This window comes from Erpetoichthys calabaricus, chromosome 8, assembly GCF_900747795.2.
Source record: "Erpetoichthys calabaricus chromosome 8, fErpCal1.3, whole genome shotgun sequence".
Lineage (NCBI taxonomy): Eukaryota > Metazoa > Chordata > Cladistia > Polypteriformes > Polypteridae > Erpetoichthys > Erpetoichthys calabaricus.
The window spans coordinates 33,529,571-33,554,112 of record NC_041401.2 but is presented as its reverse complement, the minus strand read 5'-3'; the positions used below and the strand labels follow the sequence as shown (position 1 = coordinate 33,554,112).

Genomic DNA, 24,542 nt, shown 5'->3' with positions numbered 1-24,542 from the left:
AGCATTATGCAAAAACAAGCTAATGATATTGATGAATAACCTGTCCTTCCTTTATTGGTCAATCAACACAATCAACAGTGAATTGTAACATATTCTCATTTTTTCTATTATAACTAGTATATTTACCTATTGTTTGTTAACCTTTTTTTGTAGTTTCAATATAATATACCAAAGAACTTGGGATTTTACAAAAAAATTTAAAGTACTAAAGCAAAATAACTTCCTCACATAATTAAAAAAGAGAACTGTTTTTTAAAATGACAACCCCTACTTGGATTGGATTAGCCACCATCTCATGAAGATAAAATGACCATGGGGAAGGCAGACAGTTTTCCCTAAATTGCCTTCTGCGAGGAGTTACTTTACATAGCACCCATCATACAGCACACCATTACATGGTGTGTTTTTCTAAGAAGTAAAGTTCTGATGCTGTTATTAGATGCTAATTATGTTGTTAAATTCTCTATCAACATCACATTTTAATTAATAATAATAATATTAAAAGCTGTGAACATTTGCCAGGATGAGCTTTTGTGCATCTGTAACAAAAGCATGGGGCTAACAGGCTTTGCTCACAGCCAGTGTTCCTAGATGAAACTGTTGTGGCAAAATAGAATGCTGTGAGTACTGTAGGTGCCAAGACAGTATGAAGGTGCCACCAGGATGCAAGATAGCGGGGAAAAGTCCCATGACAGACCTCTATGAGAGAGATATAAACAAAGAAAGAGAGAGAGAGACTTATACAATGGTGCAAGGAACAGGCTTGCATATGGCTCATTTAAGTGTGCTCAAGTGAACAAGCCACTCTATAGGCCATCTTGAATATTCAGCAATCTCTACGGACATAGTGCTCATGATATAGAATGGGTAACGGCATAATGCAAGAGACAATAAGAGACATAGTGTATCAAGACAAGCACTGTTCTCTCCAGACAATAGACAAATAAATAATGGTTTATAAAGCCTTAAAATACATTGCACCTTCTTGTGCCATACATGTGGTGATTTATAAATAAATGCTGAAAATAAATATGAGCAGCAGAAGATAAATAAATGAATAAATAAATAAAAATAATAAATAAATATAGTAAATAAGATGTGTTAAAAAATAATAATGTACAGTACAATTTCAGATAAACCAGCAGTTGGGTACAGTACACAGTGTGAACAGAACTTGGATACCACTTCCATATCAGTGCACCAGGAGCTGTAAATAAAAAAGCACACACATCTTCCCTTTTTCTTGCCGGTGACTGCCATGTTGCAGTCTGAATGGTGTACAGAAAAGCCCTTACATTGTATGGCTGTGTCCATGGTGTTTGGGCTCAGCCACACCTCAGTGAAGTAGAACACTCTGCATTCACAAAAGTCACTTTATGAGCTGATAGAGCAGTGAAGTTCATTCAGCTTGTTCTCTAGGGACTGGAAGTTAGCTAGCATGATGGAGCGGATCAGAGGCCAGTTTGGGGTCACTGCAGCCTGGTCAGGGTGCCATCTCACCTTCCTCTAGTAGTGTGTTGCCCTAATTTAGTGCCATTTTGACATGTATGTGCCAATGGTCTGAATTTAACTTGTGGTAAATCACAATTTTTTTTTTGTAAATTCAGCTTTGCTCAAATTATTTTGCTAATCATTACTTTTAAACAAGGCATTTAAAATAAAGGAGAATACTGTGGTCTGCGGTGGGTTGGCACCCTGCCAAGGATTGGTTCCCTGCTTTGTGCCCTGTGTTGGCTGGGATTGGCTCCAGCAGACCCCCGTGACCCTGTGTTCGGATTCAGCGGGTTGGAAAATGGATAGATGGATGGAATACTGTGGTGAAGCACTTTAGATGTCATCAAGGAGAAAAGAAAAAAAGAAAATAACATGCATCAAAGCCAAAGCAAAACCAAAACAGGTAGTCAAAAAACATTGCCAAACTGAAACATCTAAACCAGACAAGATGCCTGTGGTGTAGCGGGTCCACAGCTCAGATCAAAGGCCACTTAAATAATCTACGTCCTCACGGCTTAGAGAGGGGGCATGGTAGTGTGGCCGGAGCGGTTCCCGGGTGATTCATGATGCAGACGGTCCTTGCTTAAGTGCACAGGTGAGGAGTTGTCCGCATCCGTAATTGTTGCCAGGGGCTGCTTGGATGAGAGGGAGAGAAAGAAAAAAAGAACGTGAAGGGAGGTTAAGGTTGAAGAAGACGGCAGGAAACAGGACGAAGAAAGACGGTGAGGGAGAACAAACGAACAAACGAGCAAACGCAGGCTCGCGCTGATTTCAGGCAGCTGGGAGGGGCGAGCCCGAGTGGGGTGTTTGGCTGGCACCCGAGAGCCGACGGTAGTGGTTACTCCTGCTGAGCGCCTGTTTGGAGCAGGAGTGACTGGGAGAAGGTTGGCTTGCCACAGCGAAGGCAGCGGGAGTCGGGGACTTGGGAAGTGGAAGCCACAGCATGAGCGTCCTGGTCACTGGGGAGCCCAAGTCTCGGTCTGGGTGAGCAGATCCGAAGCCAGGGATCGGAAAGATCGCCAGACCAGAGAAGTGACGAAGGTCAGCTACATGAAAATAAATATGACTCCCCTGGCGCATATGACTCCCCTGGCGCATAGCCTGGATGGGAGAAACAGGGGAGTCACCAGCAAAAGAATTCACCGGGCTTTGTTTTGAACGACTACTTCCAGCCATTGTTTTAACCTCGTTGATTTATTAACTTTGATGCACTGTACTTTAATTTGGAAACTTTGTTTTTGGTTTGTTGATTTTAAATAAAAGCACTTTTGCACTTTTTGCACCATCCCCTTGCTTCATTGCTGTGCCTCACTGTCCAGCTCATCGGTGACATTACCAACGGTGTCGGGTTCAGAGCTCCCAGAAGCAAGATGGGAGCATGGAGCAGAACCCGCATCATCACAATTCCCTAAACAAAATGTCTTTTTAGCAGTTGAAGAACTATTTGAAAATGAACCTAAAGCTAGGATACTGTCCCTGCTGTCCTGCCATATTTTATGGGTGGGCCTAATTTTGCAGAATATAAAATGCAGAATATAAAATGGGAAAATTGGAATAAAAATATTTTTAACATGAAATAAATTTGTGAAAAAACAATCAAACAAAATCTTCAGGTTAAAAAAACAGCTGATATAGGAGATCCAGACACTCATAAGAGGTACAAATGGCTCAAAAATGCATTAGAGTAGCTCTACATCACACTGTGTATTAGAAGATGATGATGATGATAACAGGTGTCTAGAGAAAATAAACTGTTTAGAAAGAAAGATTTACAAATGTGTTATTTAATGTGCAAATAAATGGGTTCCTTCAGTTTTACCAGAGTGATGGCCCATTACAGTGATCCCTCGCTATATCGTGCTTCGCCTTTCGCGGCTTCACTCCATCGCGGATTTTATATGTAAGCATATTTAAATATATATCACGGATTTTTCGCTGCTTCGCGGGTTTCTGCGGACAATGGGTCTTTTAATTTCTGGTACATGCTTCCTCAGTTGGTTTGCCCAGTTGATTTCATACAAGGGACGCTATTGGCAGATGGCTGAGAAGCTACCCAACTTACTTTCTCTCTCTCTCTCTCTCTCTCTTGCGCTGACTTTTTCTGATCCTGACGTAGGGGGATTGAGCAGGGGGGCTGTTCGCACACCTAGACGATACGGACGCTCGTCTAAAAATGCTGAAAGATTATCTTCACGTTGGCTACCTTCTGTGCAGCTGCTTCGTGAAGCGACATGCTGCCCGGTGCTTCGCATACTTAAAAGCACGAAGGGCACGTATTGATTTTTTTTATCTGTCTCTCTCTCTCTCTCTGTCTGCTCCTGACGGAGGGGGTGTGAGCTGCCACCTTCAACAGCTTTGTGCCGCGGTGCTTCGCATACTTAAAAAGCCAAACAGCCCTATTGATTTGTTTGCTCCTTTGAAGAGGAAGATATGTTTGCATTCTTTTAATTGTGACACAGAACTGTCATCTCTGTCTTGTCATGGAGCACAGTTTAAACTTTTGAAAAAGAGACAAATGTTTGTTTGCAGTGTTTGAATAACGTTCCTGTCTCTCTACAACCTCCTGTGTTTCTGCGCAAATCTGTGACCCAAGCATGACAATATAAAAATAACCATATAAACATATGGTTTCTACTTCGCAGATTTTCTTATTTCACGGGTGGCTCTGGAACGCAACCCCCGCGATGGAGGAGGGATTACTGTATTCTGTATTCACTTCAAAGCAAATATGAACTGGTAATGTGAATAAATGTCAAACATGCACAATCATATTGACCACACAATGCAGAAAGAACTGCTGTGATGAAAATGTACAACCCCAATTCCAAAAAAGTTGGGATGCTGTGTAAAATGTAAATAAAAACAGAATGCAATGTTTTGTAAATTTCATAAACCCATATTTTATTCTCAATAGAACACAGAAAACATTTTGAATGTTGAAAGTGAGAAAACGTACCGCTTTAAGAAAAGAATAAGGTAATTTTGAATTTAATGGCAGCAACATGTTCTCAAGAAAGTTGGGACCGGGCCATGTTTACCACTATGTAGCATTCCCTGTTCTTTTAACAACAGTCAATAAATGTCTGGGAACTGAGGAGACCAGTTGCTGGACTTTTAGAAGAGTAATTTTGTCCCATTCTTGTCTGGTGTAAGACTCTGGCTGCTCAACAGTCCTGTGTCGTCTTTGTCATATTTTTTGTTTAATGATGCTCCAACTGTTATGAGTTGGTGAAAGGTCTAGACTGCAGGCAGGCCAGTTCAGCATCTGGGCTCTTCTGCTAAGAAGCCATGTTATTGTAACAGATGAAGTATGCAGTTTAACACTGTCTTGCTGAAATATGCAAGTCCTTCCCTGAAAAATATGTCATCTGAATGGAAGCATATATTGCTCTAAAACCTGTATATACCCTCCAGCACTGATGGTGCCTTTCCATATGTGCAGGCTGCCAATTCCATAGGCACTAATGCACCCCATACCATCAGAGATGCAGACTTTTGAACTGAGCGCTGATAACAAACCAGATGGTCCCTCTCCTCTATAGTCCGGAGGACACGGCATCCATGTTTTCCAAAAAGATTTTCTAATTTTGATTCATCTGACCACAGAACAGTTTTCCACTTTGCCTCAGTCCATTTTAGATGAGCTGTGACCCAGGGAAGATGGCTGCATTAATGGATCGTGTTCACATATGGCTTCTTCTTTGCATAATAGAGCTTTAACCTGCATTTGTGGATGGCATGGCAAACTGTGTTCACAGACAATGAGTGTACCTAAGCCCATGTAGTGACAGAATCATGATAGAATCAGGCCTGTTTTTAATGCAGTGTTGCCTGAGGGCCAAAAGATCACAGGCATATATTTACTTTCGGCCTTGTCCCTTACACACAGAGATTCTCCAGATACTCTGAATCTTTTGATGATATTATGTACTGTAGATGAAGAAATATTCAATCTTCACATTTTTACTTTGAGGAACATTACTCTGAAATTGTTCCACTATTTGTAGATGAAGTTTTTAGCAGATTGGTGAACCTCTGCCCACCTTTACTTCTGAGAAACTCTACCTCTCTAAGATGCTCTTTTTACACCCAATCATGTTACTGACCTGTTGCCAGTTAACCTCATTAATTGCAAAATGTTCCTCTAGCTGTTTCTTTTCAGTACCACTTAAATTTCCAGCCTTTTGCTGCCCCCGTTCCAACTTTTCTGAAACGTTTTGCTGCCATCAAATTAAAAATGAGCTAACATTTTTCATGAAATAGTAAAATGTCTCACTTTCAACATCTGATATGTTTTCTATGTTCTATTGTGAATAAAATATGGGTTTACGATATTTGTAAATAATTGCATTCTGTTTTTATTTACATTTTATACAGAGTCCCATATAATTTGGAATTGGGGTTGTACACTACAACAAATTTGGTATAATTGACTATTGTTATAATCTGGGGATGTATATGGAAACAAAAAAGTTTTGACATGGTTATTGTTAGTATTATTTTTAATCTAAATCATAAACTAATATGGAATTACATTAGGGTGAGTGGTGAATACACTTTTATTTGTTAAAAGCAAATTTCAAAGATTACTACTGGAAATCAAAATAAAATACAATCTTCTTCTTCTTTCGGCTGTTCCAGTTAGGGGTTGCCACAGCGGATCCTGCTTTCTGGTCAGTGCTACTGTCTCCAACCCATATAACATAGCTGGTCTCACTACCGTCCTGTAGACCTTCCCTTTCACTCTTGCTGATACCCGTCTGTCACAAATTACTCCTGACACTCTTCTCCACCCATTCCACCCTGCCTGCACTCTCTTCTTCACCTCTCTTCCACAATCCCCATTACTCTGTACTGTTGATCCCAAGTATTTAAACTCATCCACCTTTGCCAACTCTACTCTTTGCATACTCACCATTCCACTGACCTCCCTCTCATTTACACACATGTGTTCTGTCTTCTGTTCCTACTGACCTTCATTCCTCTCCTCTCTAGAGCATATCTCTACCTCAACAGGGTTTCCTCAACCTGCTTCCTACTATCGCCATAGATCACAATGTCATCAGCAAACATCATAGTCCACAGGGACTCCTGTCTAATCTCGTCTGTCAACCTGTCCATCATCACTGAAAATAAGAAAGGGCTCAGAACTGATCCCTGATGTAATCGCACCTCCAACTTGAATGCATTCGTCACTCCCACCGCAGACCTCACCACAGTCACTCTTCCCTCGTACATATCCTGTACAACTCTTACATACTTCTCTGCCACTCCCGACTTTCTCATACAATACCACAGCTCCTCTCGAGGCACCTTGTAATATGCTTTCTCCAGGTCCACAAAGACGCAATGCAACTCCTTCTGGCCTTCTCTAAACTTCTCTATCAACATCCTCAGAGCAAACATTGCATCTGTGGTGCTCTTTCTTGGCATGAAACCATACTGCTGCTCACTAATCATCACCTCACTTCTTAACCTAGCTTCCACTACTCTTTCCCATAACTTCATGCTGTGGCTCATCAATTTTATTTCCCTGTAGTTACTGCAGTCCTGCACATCCCCCTTATTCTTAAATATCAGCACTAGTACACTTCTTCTCCACTCCTCAGGCATCCTCTCACTTTCCAAGATTCCATTAAACAATCTGGTTAAAAACTCCACTGCCATCTCTCCTAAACACCTCCATGCTTCCATAGGTATGTCATCTGGACCAACGGCCTTTCCATTTTTTATCCTATTCATAGCTGTCCTTACTTCCCCCTTGCTAATCCGTTTCACTTCCTGATTCACTATCTCCACATCATACAACCTCTTCTCTCTCTCGCTCTCTTCATTCATCAGCCTCTCAAAGTACTCTTTCCATCTGCTCAACCCACTCTCCTCGCTTGTGAGTACATTTCCATCTTTATCCTTTATCACCCTAACCTGCTGCACATCTTTCCCAGCTCGCTCCCTCTGTCTAGCCAATCATTACAGGTCCTTTTTTCCCTCCTTAGTGTCCAACCTCTCATACAACTCATCATACGCCTTTTCTTTAGCCTTCGCCACCACTCTCTTCACCTTGCACCTTATCTCCTTGTACTCTTGTCTACTTTCTGCATCTTTCTGAATATCTAAACTTCTTCTTTGCCATCCTCTTCCTCTGTATATCCATCCATCCATTATCCAACCCGCTATATCTTAACTACAGGGTCACGGGGGTCTGCTGGAGCCAATCCCAGCCAACACAGAGCTCAAGGCAGGAAACAAACCCCGGGCAGGGCGCCAGCCCACCGTAGTCTTCCTCTGTATACTCTCCTGTATTTCGTCATTCCACTACAAGGTTTCCTTTTCCTCCTTCCTCTTTCTAGATATCATGCCAAGCACCCTTCTTGTTGTCAAACTTACTACATCTGCTGTAGTTTCCCAACTGTCTGGTAACTCTTCACTGCCACCCAGTGCCTGTCTCACCTCCTCCCTAAACTTAACCTTGCAGTCTTCCTTTTTCAACTTCCACCATTTGATCCTTGGCTCTGCCCTCACTCTCTTCCTCTTCTTGATCTCCAACATCATCCTACAGACCACCATCCTATGCTGCTTAACTACACTTTCCCCTGTCACCACTTTGCAGTCTTCAATCTCCTTCAGATCAACTCTTCTGCATAGGATGTAATCTACCTGTGTGAAAATTCCTCCACTCTTGTACGTAATCCTATGTTCCTCCCTCTTCTTAAAATACGAACTCACCTCAGCCATGTCCATCCTTTTGGCAAAATCCACCTTCCAAAATCCACCTGACCTTCTTCATTCCTCTCCTTGATACCATACCTACCCATCACCTCCTCGTCTCCTCTGATTCCTTTACCAACATGTCCATTGAAATCCTCTCCAATCACCACTTTCTGTCCCTTGGGAACACTGTTCATCACTTCATCCAACTCACTCTAAAAATCTTCTTTCTCATCCTTTGCACATCCAGCTTGCGTGGCATATGCACTAACAACATTCATCATCACCTCCAATTTCCAGCTTCATAATCATTACTCTGTCTGACTCTTAACATACTGTTCCTTCAGAATAACCCCTACTCCATTTCTCCTCCTATCCACACCAGGAAAGAACAATTTGAATCCACCTCCAATCCACCTGGCCTTACTCCCCTTCCATTTAGTCTCTTTCTCTCCATCATATCTGCTAACTTTCTCCCCTTACCAGTCATACTGCCGACATTCAGTGTTCCTACTCTCAGTTCCACTCTCTTTACCTTCCTCCTCTCCTCCTGCCTCCGGACACATCTCCCCCCTTTTCTTCTCCGGCCAACAGTAGCCCAATTTCCTGCAGCACCCTGTTGACTAACAGTACTGGTGGCGGTCGTTGTTAACCCGGGGCTCGACCGATCTGGTATGGAAATTTGTATTGTTGTCCACATATTGATTTGGCAAAATTTTACACTGGATGCCCTTCCTGATGTAACCCTCCCCATTTATCCGGGTTTGGGAAAGGCATGAAGAAATACACTGGTTTGTGCATCCCCTGTGGCTGGGTTCAAAATAAAATAAATTACAATATTGGACAAAATGGGCACTGATAATTCATGAATGAATTAATGAATAAAAAAAACGAAACAAAGGCACTGAACTCATTTTGCATTTCTTGCTGATCCAATACTGCCGAATAGACACTGAAATGACGCTACATAAAAAAAATTTTCAGTACTATACCTGTCCATAGCCTCTAGCCTTTCATTGATGCTCTGTAATCTGGATTTGTACTTTTCACCAAGTGCTTCAAATTCATTCATCAAAGATGCCTTCAATTCAGGATATGGACAGGGCATAAAAAACACTTGTTCAGGAATCTGGTCTACTTCACTTGGAATCCCTTCACCAGCAGAGAGCAGATCCTGAAAATCAGAACATTAACACTGTATTAATTGTAAAAAGTGAAGGATTGTGATTTACAAATTGTTCTCTTAATGTACTGTACATATTGTACAACCAAAACAGAAAATAATAAACACCTCTAAGCAATAGCAAACACTTGCTACTCTGTTAACATCCCTGCGCACATTCTACTACTTGGGTCTCCTTCCTCCCTCAGTCCAGCTGAGTTCTTGTCACCAGCTGCCTCACAACTGAGGAAAGGAAGCAAAGCCCTTTTATACTGTGCCCCAACCTCCTTCCGGGGTCCTGGGTGACATTGATCTCTGGTGTTCTATGGGTAGGTTTCACCCTAAAAGGCACGAGAGATTCCTGCATATTAGCCCCACTGCAGAGGTATGCTAAGAGAGTGCCAAATTTGATGTCTGCTCCACTGGGAGGCCACAACACATCATTCCCTAGCTGTCTGAGGAACCTCAAACTCTTAATAGGGCTTTATAATATGACATCTGGGGTCTTGAAAGATCTCCCTTGCTGTAGTGGCAGAGTCCTCCAGCTTGTCAATAAGGATATCACTATCCAGATTAACTTCACTATATACAGTAAATATAGATACAACAATTGATCAGTGGAAAGCTCTATAAAGTCAGAGTGAAAATAAAAACTCTAAGTCAATAAAATACAAAATAAAAAATGACAGATGTATTTAGTATTCTAACACTCCTTGAGTCAGTATTATGTACAGGCAGAACTTATTGATATTAGTCTTTTAAAAGCCTTCTATTAACAACTACAAATTTTGCTCATTCTTTCTTTCAAAATTGCTTAGCCGGAATTAAGAGATAGAAGTTTCTACTTTATAGACTTTACATGAGGTATAACTCTTAAAGTTTAGAGTTTGTTTCACATTTTCCTCCATTTTGATGACTTCTTCTTATGTTTTTCAGGACCTGCTGCATGACGCTTCAACCACCAAACTTGATAATGTTAACAATGTGAAACAGTTTAAACTTGATTTAAACAAGAGAAGACAAACAGCAGCCTTGGGTGATCCAGTGAATGACTTAAGCCTATCAGAAAATCAGCCATTAATGCTCAGTCTTTTTGTTCTATTACTTAAAAAGTCCAGAGTCTACCCCACCAAGTTAGGGTCCAAACAGAATTTATCAATTAGTTTGTCATCTAAAATAGGAGGCTGGATTGTATTAAATGCAGACAAGAAATAAACAAATAATGTTGTATAATATTTTGGTCCTTCTAAGGGCTCATACCATATATTGATAAATGTAGCTGATGGATGCTTCCAACCCCTCTTTGCTCTGTAATGGAATTGGTTAGGTACCAGATAGGCCTGGGTTTGGTTTGGCAGCTCTCTCTTAATTAACGTTTTAAAGGATTTTATGATAGGATTAGTTAAGGCCATTGGAGTCATTTAATGCTTTTCAGTGTGTATTGCCATAGGTTTATCATTTGGTTTAACATTCCAAAATATAGATTGGCATATTGGAGGGAGTTGGTCTGCACAGGAGTGAAGCAGGTGTCCACTTATAATATCTGGATTAGAGTTTTTTTTTTTATTTTAGCTTGTTGAAGGAATTTTCTTACATCATTCTTGTCAAAGGAGGGCTGACTCCCACCTCCAGTCCTGAGTCTGTTTTTTTTCGTGAATAATTTTCAAAGCAAAAACCTGTATCTCAAACCTTAAACCTTAAACAAAATTCAATGTATTTTTGAGCAAACTGATAATAAGTTTTAACTCTTGCTAATTCAACATGATTATTGATTTTTGTATAAATGATAGTCATTATCTTCATCTCAATCCACAATGAACCAAGGTTGTCGATACATATTTCAGTCTCAATCCTGTCCTGATACTTAAACTTTGCCCACTTAGTTTCATATTTTACCTGCATCTATATTTCTTTCCATTCAGTTAATGTTCCATGTTGAAGTATTTAGGGACTAGAGGCTAGCTACAAGCAACCCCAGAGGCAGTTAGAGTCCAACAAGGGCAGACAATTTGTGGAAACCAGTTATGAGCATATCCTACTGAATTTCCTTTGAAAACGTGGAAATGTTTGGGAATTTCGGTGAACTCTGCAAAATGTATCGAGTTAATGAGGAAAGGACAACTGGACTAGTTATGGGTGGATTATAATGGTGCAATGGTCTTTAAATTATCTCTAATGGCTAGGGAAGAGTCTATGCTGGACTAATTATTGTGGCCAAAAAACTGACCTGAACTATAAGGCAGCAGTGCTAACCGTTGAACCACCAAGCCTCCCTGACATTAACTTATATCACATATTAGTCTGCATGGTCACTTTCTAAGGCTGGCTCAAGAGAAAAGAGAGTTAAAGAGGAAAGCACTTTCACACAGACAGAAGCCAGAGAAATGCTGGATCAACCGTGGTCATGCAGAAGTCTCATATCCCATGGTAATAAAATCCTTTCTTAAGTGATCCATTATGTGATGCAATCAGCTTAACCCGTCTATGATATCTGCCTCATACAGCCCACACCTACACAGAGGGACAGCTGTCTACAGCAGTGGTTCTCAAACTGTGCAGCAAGAATAGAGAGAAAAATTAATTTAACACTACAAGTGCCACAGCATTGTGTTTTAAAATCTTTCATTATTTCATCAGTGTGCATGTCACACTCCTGCCCTACTTTGACTTTATCTAAATTGCTGCACTTCAAATGCCCACATTTTAGCATCTCTGAAATTCTATTCAGAAAGTGTGATTGATGATTTTTTTATATACACAAAAGAACTCCGATTACCACCACAAGCAACACCAATAAAACACTGGTAACCAGGTGTGAATCAGTGTCTCTCCTCCCCTGCTTGCTCGCACTTGACTGTATTTGCATATCCTTTTTACCTCGACAAATCCTTTCCTGCTGCTTTTATTGCTATTACTGAACACTGTTGCCCACATGTGAACTGCTATGTGTCTTCAGCAGACAACTATGAAATAATCAAAAAAAATGTTGCATTTATAATCACTCACATTGTTTCACTACGTGCGATTAAGAAAAAAACAAATCTTAAAACTGTCAGAGCTCCAGTCACTTCAGTTATTTAAAAATAACTATAAACTCACTTAAAATGGCATTGCAATATTTTTAATGCAACATGGAATATGAAATACACAGTCAAAATGAATGTGACGAGGGTAAGGGAAAACAGGCAAAATGGCACATAGTGGCCACAGCAGTCAAGCCAAGCAGCCAAGTGAAAGCACCGTGCAGTGGACAGCAGCTCACTTTCACAGACATGGCAGACCCAACAATAAATGTACAACCCCAGTTCCAAAAAAGTTGGGATGTTGTGTAAACCCATAAACCATATTTTATTCACAATAGAACATGGTGAAAATATCAAATGTTTAAAGTGAGAAAATTGACTATTTTAATGAAATAATAAGGTCATTTTGAATTTGATGGCAGCAACATGTTTCAAAAAAGTTGGGACAGGGCCATTTTTATCACTGTGTTTTTATCACTTCTTTTAACAACGGTCCATAAATGTCTGGGAACTGAGGAGACAAGTTGCTGAACTTTTGGGAGAGGATATTGCCCTATTCTTGTCTGATATAGCATTCTAACTGCTAAGCAACCCTGGGTGTTCTTTGTCGTATTTTTTGCTTCATGATGCGCCAAAAGTCTTCAGTTGGTGAAAGGTCTGGACTGCAGGTAGGCCGGTTCAGCACTTGGACTCTTCTACTACAAAGTCATGCTGTTGTAATAGATGCAGTAACACTATCTTGCTGAAATATGCAAGGCCTTTTCTGAAAAAGATGCCATCTGAATGGGAGCATATGTTGCTCTAAAACCTGTATATACCTTGCAGTACTGATGATGTTTTTCAAGATGTTCAAGCTGCCAATTCCATGGGCACTAATGTGCCCCTATACCACCCGAGATGCAGGCTTTTGAACTGAGCATTGGTAATAAGCCGGATGGTCCTTCTCCTCTTAAGTCCAGAGGATGTGGTATTCATGATTTCAAAAAAGAATTTCAAATTTTGATTTGTGTGACAACAGAACAGTTTTCCACTTTGACTCAGCCCATTTTAAATGAGCTCTGGCCCAGAGATGAAGGTGGCATTTCTGGATCATGCTCACATATGGCTTCTTCTTTGCATGAGAGAACTTTAACCTCCATTTGTGGATGACATGGCGAATTGTGTTCACAGACAATGATTTCTGGATGTGTCCCTGAACCCATGCAGTGATTTCCATGACAGAATCAGGCCTGGTTTTAACGCAATGCCCCCTGAGGTCCCAAAGACCACAGGAATTCAATACTGATTTCCTGCCTTGTCCCTTGTGCACATAGATTTCTCTAGATTCTAGGAATCTTTTGATGATATTATATAATGTAGATGAAGAGATTTTCAAAGTCTTTGCAATTGTATGTTAAGGAACATTATTTTGAAGTTGTTCCACAATTTGTAAATTTTAATGTAGTGTCGCCTGAGGGCCCAAAGATCACAGGCATATATTGACTTTCGGCCTTGTCCCTTGCACAAAGAGATTTCTCCAGATTCTCTGAATCTTTTGATTATATTATGTACTGTAGATGAAGAAATATTCAAAGTCTTCACAATTTTACATTGAGGAACATTATTCTGAAATTGTTCCACAATTTGTAGATTAAGTTTTTGCAGATTGGCGAACCTCTGCCCACCTTTACTTCTGAGTGACTATGCCTTTCTAAGATGCTCCTTTTATACCCAATCATGTTGCTGACCTGTTGCCAATTAGCCTAATTAGTTACAACATGTCCCTCCAGCTGTTTAATTTAGTACACCTTAATTTTCAAACCTTTTGTTGCCCATGTACCCTGTGTTGCTGCCGACAAATTCAATATGAGCAAATATTTTTCATGTTCTATTGTGAATAAAATATGGGTTTATGAGATTTGCAAATCATTGTATTCTGGTTTTATTTGAATTTTACACAGTGTCACAGCTTTTGTGGAATTGGGATTGTAAAAGCCAAAATAAGTGTTTTCTGTGAAAATGGAACGATTGATGCAACGTGGTACTTGAGCATAAATGAGGCACCTTTTAGGAGAAAAAAACATGATATGAGTACAGTGTTACACATGATAATGCCTCTCCTCTCCTCTCCTTCCCTCTGCAAATGTAGAAACCAACATACAGTTAGGGCCATAAATATTTGGACAGAGACAACTTTTTTCTAATTTTAGTTCTGTACATTACCACAACGAATTTTAAATGAAACAACTCAGATGCAGTTGAAGTGCAGACTTTCAGCTTTAATTCAGTGGGGTGAACAAAACGATTGCATAAAAATGTGAGGCAACTAAAGCATTTTTTTAACACAACCCCTTCATTTCAGGGGCTCAAAAGTAATTGGACAATTGACTTAAAGGCTATTTCATGGGCAGGTGTGGGCAAGTCCGTCGTTATGTCATTATCAATTAAGCAGATAAAAGGCCTGGAGTTGATTTGAAGTGTGGTGCTTGCATGTGGAAGATTTTGCTGTGAACAGACAACATGAGGTCAAAGGAGCTCTCCATGTAGATGAAAGAAGCCATCCTTAAGCTGCGTAAACAGAAAAAACCCATCCGAGAAATTGCTACAATATTACGAGTGGCAAAATCTACAGTTTGGTACATCCTGAGAAAGAAAGCAAGCACTGGTGAACTGAGCAATGCAAAAAGACCTGGACGTCCACGGAAGACAACAGTGGTGGATGATCGCAGAATCATTTCCATGGTGAAGAGAAACCCCTTCACAACAGCCAACCAAGTGAACAACACTCTTCAGGGGGTAGGCATATCGATATCCAAGTCTACCATAAAGAGAAGACTGCATGAAAGTAAATACAGAGGGTGCACTGCAAGGTGCAAGCCACTCATAAGCCTCAAGAATAGAAAGGCTAGATTGGACTTTGCTAAAGAACATCTAAAAAAGCCAGCACAGTTCTGGAAAAACATTCTTTGGACAGATGAAACCAAGATCAACCTCTACCAGAATGATGGCAAGAAAAAAGTATGGAGAAGGCATGGAACAGCTCATTATCCAAAGCATAGCACATCATCTATAAAACACGGTGGAGGCAGTGTGATGGCTTGGGCGTGCATGGCTGCCAGTGGCACTGGGACACTAGTGTTTATTGATGATGTGACACAGGACAGAAGCAGCCGAATGAATTCTGAGGTGTTCAGAGACATACTGTCTGCTCAAATCCAGCTAAATGCAGTCAAATTGATTGGGCGGCATTTCATGATACAGATGGACAATGACCCAAAACATACAGCCAAAGCAACCCAGGAGTTTATTATAGCAAAGAAATGGAAAATTCTTGAATGGCCAAGTCAGTCACCTAATCTTAACCCAATTGAGCATGCATTTCACTTGTTGAAGACTAAACTTCAGACAGAAAGGCCCACAAACAAACAGCAACTGAAAGCCGCTGCAGTAAAGGCCTGGCAGAGCATTAAAAAGGAGGAAATCCAGCATCTGGTGATGTCCATGAGTTCAAGACTTCAGGCTGTCATTGCCAGCAAAGGGTTTTCAACCAAGTATTAGAAATGAACATTTTATTTCCAGTTATTTAATTTGTCCAATTACTTTTGAGCCCCTGAAATGAAGAGGTTGTGTTAAAAAAATGCTTTAGTTGCCTCACATTTTTATGCAATCGTTTTGTTCACCTCACTGAATTAAAGCTGAAAGTCTGCACTTCAACTGCATCTGAGTTGTTTCATTTAAAATTCATTGTGGTAATGTACAGAACCAAAATTAGAAAAAAAGTTGTCTCTGTCCAAATATTTATGGACCTAACTGTATAACTAGCCCATTAAATCACTTCCGGAACTCCTCACCAACTTCATAATCTGCATCACCGCCATCTTTCTCCAATCTGATTGGAGACTTGCATCTGGAAAAACATTTCTTACATGACACATTAATTTGTTTTGGTTTTTTTTTTGACATCATAATATATGGGGATTAGGGCGGCATGGTGGCGCAGTGGTAGCGCTGCTGCCTTGCAGTTAGGAGACTTGGGTTTGCTTCCCGGGTCCTCCCTGCGTGGAGTTTGCATGTTCTCCCCATGTCTGCGTGGGTTTCCTCCCACAGTCCAAAGACATGCAGGTTAGGTGGATTGGCGATTCTAAATTGGCCCTAGTGTGTGCTTGGTGTGTGGTTGTGTTTGTGTGTGTCCTGCGGTGGGTTGGCACCCTGCCTGGGATTGGTTCCTGCCTTGTGCCCTGTGTTGGCTGGGATTGGCTCCAGCAGACCCCCGTGACCCTGTGTTTGGATTCAGTAGGTTGGACGATGGATGGATGGATATATGGGAATTGCTTAAGTGTACCCCAACCCTTTATCTGTGTCTCTATGTTTTGTTTACAACCCCTATATTGAAATGCTGGTACATGTATTGAATGACATGCACACAATCACATGCACTGAATTACATATATGATTTGTTCGAAGATGTGTACGCACACAAAGAAAACTGACTGTTTATTCTTGCATTTGAATACATAGTCATGTCTATCATGTCTGTGAAAACATTGCAAATGAGTTGCATTCACTCATGGACCACTGTGTCCACAATCATGTCCGTAGACATACACTTTGATGAGCAATAAATCAGTGATATATACTGGGGGGCTATCCCATCCAACATGGCTGCTATAGCTTGGTTATATTACGCTGGCCTTGCAAAGTATCATGGGGTGCTGGGAAAAAAAATTACTTAACACTAGAATTACCAGAGCCTACGAAAAAACGTGTAGATCCGACCCACCTTAAATCCCTTCGCACCTCTCCGTCAGCGTCTTTTGTCCTGTAAATGTGCCGATAAAGACAAACAGCAAGCAGCCTACTATTCCATCCCCCCACAGCTGCAGAAAGTGCACAAAGTATCATATATACCTATGTCCGTGTTTTTTTCTTTTTTTTTTTTTGACATCATAGACCATAAGGTGCATACTAATTCAGCGTGAGCAGGAACACTCAATAAAACTGAATAAAAAAAAAAATCAAGTGACGGTGAGATACGAAGAAGGCAGATTCACCAGCGTTTGTGTGTCAGCTTTTATCCCTCCAGATCTGAGAATGTCCAGTTCCATTGCCTCAAAACACCACTCACATCTACAGTTATTCCCAGTTTCAAATAAAAACTATCAGTGTCAGATCCCTGGGTGGGGGGGAGGTAGTATGTATCGTGATCGTATCTGAGAGAATAAAAGTGAAAATAAAACGGTAACTTTCACAAGTACTATAAATGTCCACCGTCTGTTACGGACGCAAACCAAATATATGTGTGTGCTGTATAATATTAACAATAAGAGCAGCTCACTACTGAAAACTGCAAATATAGGAGGCAGTTGGGATGGAACCGGGGACTCTTGATTACAAGTCAGCAAATCTTACCACTACACCACGGAAGCTGTTGTTTTATCCATGAACGAACCTTTTGTGAAAGTGTTTGTTTGATCTTTACACTTCAGACTTCACACATTATATAGTTTATGCCAACATTTTGTCATTTACTACTAAAATATGAAAAACATTTCTGTTTTAACAATGTGTTTACACAGATTATTGTAGAAACGGAGCACACATGAAATGCATGTGTTCCAAATAACGATCTATTATTTCCACTCTAAAACTCCAGTACTTCACTCCCAGATAATCAATCAAGGCATGAGCTAGGAGAACTTTGTGCACATTCTGTAGCTGTGGGGGGATAGAATAATAGGCTGCTTGTTTTTATCAGCACATTTGCAGGACAAAAGACTCTAACGGAGAGGTGCGAAGGGATTTAAGATGGGCCGGATCTACGAGTTTTTTCAGAGGCTCTGGTAATTCCAGTGTTAAGGTGGCTACATGGTGAATTCTTAGGGAAAAATTCAGCAAACAAGTTTACTGGCAATCCCAACAAATTCACTGTGAAAAATGCTTTGCCAAATTTTGTAGATCAATACCAATGAGAAATGTTTTGTCAATTATACTTTTTGTATTAATATAACAGATTATACATTATTTTGTCTTACTTCAACAGTTGTTTCCTTGATGTCTTCTTCCACAGCAATCCACTCTGACTTCAGTTTTTCCAAAATTGCATTTTGCTGCTCCTTAACAAACTCTACCTAAAACGGTTAAAGGAAATTCCATGAAAGATCTTAACATATTCCAGCACTGTTTGAAATGGGTAAATAAGAATCTAGGTTATTCAGCTTTGTACAATTAGGGTAAAACAATTACATTATAAAAGCTTTATTTTCCAGACTTAAGAAGAATTATTAATGTTTCTAGTAACCAAATATTTACCTTAACATTATCAGAGAAAAAAAAACCTTTAGATTACTCTTACAAAGACAGTAGCTTCCTTTAAACAAGGATTGAATGATTATTTGATTAATTTAAAAGTGATACTGGTTGAAACTTGAATCCCACACCGTACTGCATGACTTTTTCAGTGTTTTTTAGTCATAGCCGTTATTTTCATAATCTTAGCAAACTGACATGACTTCACAGCAGTCATATCAGTCTGTGTTGTACACCAACATAATCAAACAGTTCTGATTTTGTCTTAAGATGTAAGAGCAAGTTCATGTGTATGTAAGAGAAGACACCCAGTAAGCCTGAAAAGAAAGAAGGAAAACAATTTTTTTGGACCATGAAAACAACGGAGAGGGCCGCCTGTTCAAAATCTTGTGTTTGTCAAGTCACAACAAACTGTAAAAAGGAAAAAGAATAAGTGAAGATTGTGGCTGCACTCACCATACCTGGAGAGCATTCACAAAGGCACCAGTGGTATCAGGCAGTCTGTTAATTGGTTGTGATACTTTGAAAATTTGAAAATATGCTGACAAGTCATGAGGCAGACATGCAATCCATTGTCCACTATGATTTTAAGTCTGACACCCTCAAGGCAATGAAATCATTAAGCTTGACTGGCTCTGTGATTAGAAATTGTGTACTATTTCACTGACCAAGCACAACTTAGATATAATGGTTAATTACTTTACACAAAACAATTCATAATAGTGATCAGTAAGAGGTATAGTTTCTAAGGTGTCACCATATCAGCTTAACTTATATTCACATCATTCTAGTGACTGAAACATTTTTTGACCTCCAATATCAGTCAATACCAACATAGTTCATACCAGTCTGGAGTCATGGCTGGAGCCTATCGCAGTAGCATTAGATGCAAGATGACAAGCAACCCTTGGCTGGGCAACGGCATAATGCAGGCAAACTTGTTAATGCTAGCCAATCTAAAGCAGTCAAAAAATCTGACTCACATGAACTTCTAGATGTGGGACGAAGATGAAAGTGCCCAAAGAAATACCTACCCATGCATGCACCACGCAGATGTGATGAGGCCAAAATGTGAACCTAATTTACTTAAACTGTGAGGCCATAGCATTAATAACTGTGTCACTGAGCTTTATCAATGACTAGCTGCATTTATTTTATTATAAATTAAACATTCCCTTACATGCTTACATTACAAATGAACTAACTCAGTAATTTATTGAAAGTGTTACTAAATTAACCATTCATTTAGCTATTCATTTCATAGACATAACTTTAATTTCTAAAATGAAGCCTACTACTTGTTCCATAAACCCACTACTAACCAAACTAGTAAAAAGCTCAACAGATATTCTGGCAGAACCTATTCTTAACCTTATCAATAGATCATTACTGAATGGTACAATTTCTGATGAACTAAAACTTATCGGACCGTTACATTAAAAGCCAGAGAGGGAGCTACATATGCTTAATAATTATAGACCCATTTCAACTTACCCTCTCTCTAAAATGTCTGAAAAATGATTTGCCACGCAACTTCAGCCTCACCTTACACACAACAATTTATTTGGGAAATTCCAGTCTGGCTTCGATATTGCTCATAGTACAGGAACAGCACTAGCCTTTGTTATAAACAGCATTCTGATATCCTCCACAGCAATTATGTTGTTACAGTTAAGTACAGCATTTGACACCATTGACCATTCTATTGTATTATAGAGGCTGGAAAATTACATTAGGTTCACAGGCATTGTACTCGCCTGGTTTAGTTCTTATTTATCAAATCCTTACCAGCACATACAGAATTATGCCTACAGTACTCCATCATTATACTCAAAAATTAACTACGGTGATCCACATGGCTCAGTACTTGGACCTACAGTATACTGTTTTTAGTTTACATGCTTCCATTGGGAACTATCATTAGAAAACATTACATTAATTTTCACTTATATGCATTTGACACCGAGTTATGTCTTTCTTTTAGACCAAATGACGTTTCTCAGATGCTGTCTTTAATGGTGTCAGTAAGTTAAAGGAGTGGATGGATGAGAGCTACTTGTCTCTGAATACAGAAAAAGCAGAAATGTTTGATATTGGAGGGAATGATGCTGACAATAACAACATTCTGTTACTTTTTAACTCTGCGGGAATCACCATTAGTTTTACTGAAACACCATACAATTTAGGTGTTATTTTTGACACTAGCATGATATTTAAAACTCACATTACAAAACTATCCAAAACATTTTTTTCCTTTTTAAAAATGTTGGAAGATTAAGATGTTTCTAAATATGCACTTTACTGAGAAATTACTTCATGCATTTATTTCTACTAGGACTACTGCACGGCATTATTCTAGGGTGGCAATAATTGATTATTAAAAATGTTGGCAATGATCACTTTCATCGATTAGTTAATTACGTCATTAGGCTGAGTATGTTTTGCCACACAATTCCGTCACTATGTTATTCAGTTGTGAAGCATTTGAAAAAACGCAGGTGGGTAGCAATTGCCAGAAAAGATAGTGTGACCTAAGACCTGCAGAGTTTGGGAGCACATCTCTCGGAAGACAGAAAAAAAAGGTTACGAGATGCAATATGTGTAGTTCTGACCTCATATGGCATGAGAGCATAAAGGAGATTCACAAACATTTGAATAGGAAGCTTACTGTTACAGGCTCTGTGGAAGAGGAAGACTCCCTGTCATCCCAGTAAATCAATTGGTACTTCAGAGTTATGTGATACAGATATGTGAACACAATGTTTGCTAGGAGAGCCACAATGAAATGACTTTCAGTTTGAACTGAGGAAAATTTTTGAGTCGTAGTCCATCTCTCTACAATGTAAATAAAACACTAACATATGCGACAGAATTTCAGCATCACACAGCTTCAAATGTGAAAATCTACCAGCAAACGCCCAACAGCAAATGACACGCAGCAGGCTACAACAGTGTGTTGGCTGTAGGCAAATGTACCAAAGAATCTGTGATGGTAAAAGGTTTCCAGATACAAAAAAGATGAATGATGATGCAAAAATCTTTTTGAATTTTCTCATGGAATTAATAAAGTTTTACTAATCTAATCTAATGTAATGTAATCTAAAAAGATATGAATTTTCAGTTAAAATACACTCAACATATTACAGGGTCAAAGGAAGAACTGAGTTTCAGATAAATGAAACCACTTGTTTTGCTGCAAAATAAAAAATAGTCTGGACATAACCCCAAAGTATGACAATGATGTTCGTTGTCTAATTTCAAACATGACTGTAGACTTACAAAAATAAAATAATAATGAAATCATTACTGTGGTGGGCTGACGCCCTGCCTGGGATTTGTTCCTGCCTTGCACCCTGTGTGGGCTGGGATTGGCTCCAGCAGACCCCCATGACCCTGTGATAGGATATAGCGGGTTGGATAATGACTGACTGACTGACTGATGGTGCAACAGACTCTATTGTGAGAGAATGTTGTGGTGGTCAGATATTTGTTTACATCCATCCATCCATTATCGAACCTGCTATATCCTAACTACAGGGTTCTGCTGGAGCCAATCCCAGCCAACACAGGGTACAAGGCAGGAAACAAAACCCGGGCAGGGCACCAGCCCACCGCAGTATTTGTTTACATGGTACTTGTATTTGTTTACACGACACTGGAAAAAAAAACATATAACTTAAATTACATGTTTAACTTTGAAGTGTTGGTTTAATGTGATTCTGAATATATAAGCCACATTGTGAGTTTACTAATTTATTAAAAACTGTTGTGTTTTTAAGGGAATTATATGTGTGTGTGTTCATTGTACAACCAGGGCCAGACATGCTACTTAATTCTATTTATTTTCAATGTATTATTATACGTATAAATGCTGTTTAAAAACCTATATTGTGTTTAAAATATTTACAAGTATTTCATTTTTAAAATACATTTCTGAACATTTTATACAAACCTGTTAATCTGGTAAAAAAGTTCCATTTTGTGCACTTATTGTGTCTAACTTCAAATGACAATCTAACTAATCGATTTATTGACAAAATAATCACCAGATTATTCGATTATCAAAATAATCATTAGCTGCAGCCCTATATTATTTACTGGATGTTCAAAACATTCTTTATGCAGCTTTCAGTTAATTCAAAATGCTGCTAAAAGAATTATTATACAAACCAGAAAATACAAACACAACTGGCTCCCAGTTAAGCTCAGGGCTGATTTCAAAATCTTCCTTTTAACTTATAAAATCTTAAATGGCCAGGGTCCCGCCTACTTATCTGAACTTATCACTACTTACAAACCAAAGCGCACACTGACATCTCAAAATGTCGGCCTACTTAAGATTTCAAGGATTAATAAAATAATAGTAGGAGATTGAGCTTTAGTTACAGGCCCCATGGAATGATCTGCCTGTTAATATAAGTGATGCTCCATTAAGTCTCAGCTTTTAAACCCATACTGAAGACTTACTACTTTAATCTAGCATACCCTGACTAGAGCTACTGATTAGATGTGCATGATGAATTTCTCTTTGTTAATTATTTTTACAGAAAAATAAGTATCACAATACTTTTAAACTGTTACTAAAACTTCCTCTATTAGGTTTCTCTTCTTTGTATCTGGATGTGGCATGTGGTGCCACTGCTCTACCATGTATACAATAGTCATCTTAGATAAAGGAGCATTGAAATCACTGGATGGAATGATTGTCACATTAGATTGGATGGCCAGAACAGACTCCACTATGGAAAACCCAGTAGGGGATGGGTGGCCAGTTAATTGAGGTCCCCAGGACTGTGACTTTGTTTTTGACTTTATGTTTTACAGTTTTAAACTCCTCTGTTGTAAACAGGCCATAGTTCATCAAATAATTAATGGACAAAGACTGCTTGTTTCTATTTATTTTTTTATCATTTTCTATCTTGTTCTCTGTGTGTTTCAACAAGTATGTATTTATGTGTGTACCAGTTCTGCATTTAGTAATTAGTATAATCTTTACTTGTATTTTAACAGAGAATTGTCCACAGCGTTCTGTGCCTACACTCAGTGAAAAGTGCTACACAAATAATAAGTTGTTGTTGTTTCACCCGCACCAATAGCATACTACCATTTTACTTTTTTTGGTTTCTTGCCAAAAAAAAAAAAAAGATCAAACAAGACAAAATACAATAATGTCAACACAAATGAAAGGGTTAAATATGTCAGATCAGTAAGAAATTAAACAGAGTGATACTGTATCTAGTTCAATGGGGCAGTCAGTGGTAGTGCTTTTTAAATTGATTTTGGGTGGAAATTTAGTCTCCATTTGAACCACCGGAGAAAATCAGGAGTGAGCCTCAGCATGCACTTACAACAATAGGCCCCCTTCCTCTTTTCTTGAGAAGATGGGATGTACAAAAGCATTTTAAGCACTAAAGGTTTTATTGCTGTGGAGTTCAGCATAGAAAGATATACTGTATTGGATTGATTGTTAAATTAAAAAAAAAAAGAATGCAGAGAATATATACTGTAGAACCAAGAGTCAATGAAACAGTATGTTTCTTGAACCTATTCACTGGAAATAAAATGCCTTTTAAAATATCACCATGTTATATGCCTCCACTTACTTATTTTTTCACCTGCTTAATCCACTTTTAGTGCAATGGGTGGAAGCAGAGTCCATCAGAGCAGCCTCAAGTGCAAGGCAGATTACAATCCTGGAATATTTCCATGACAGGGCACTCAAACACATGACAGCATTCACTCACACTGGGTCAAAATAGTGTCACATAAAAACCCAAAATGCATGTGGAAGAAACCTCGACACAGACAGTGATCAGGTCAGGATCTGAACCCATGAATCAGGAGTTCTGAGTCAGCAGTACTAAATATTA

The 24,542-nt window shown here is 39.3% G+C and overlaps 1 protein-coding gene across 1 annotated transcript in view; it reads right to left on the bottom strand.

Annotated features, from left to right (window-relative positions):
* Positions 1-24,542, bottom strand: part of LOC114655444 (coiled-coil domain-containing protein 148-like) — a 201,791-nt gene that overhangs the window by 139,250 nt on the left and 37,999 nt on the right. Inside the window, exons 6-7 of the mRNA XM_051931438.1 lie at positions 18,399-18,494; positions 9,195-9,376 (exon numbers count right to left, since the gene is read on the bottom strand). Of these exons, the coding sequence (XP_051787398.1) occupies positions 9,195-9,376; positions 18,399-18,494 (278 nt within the window). The remainder of the gene's footprint in view (positions 1-9,194; positions 9,377-18,398; positions 18,495-24,542) is intronic.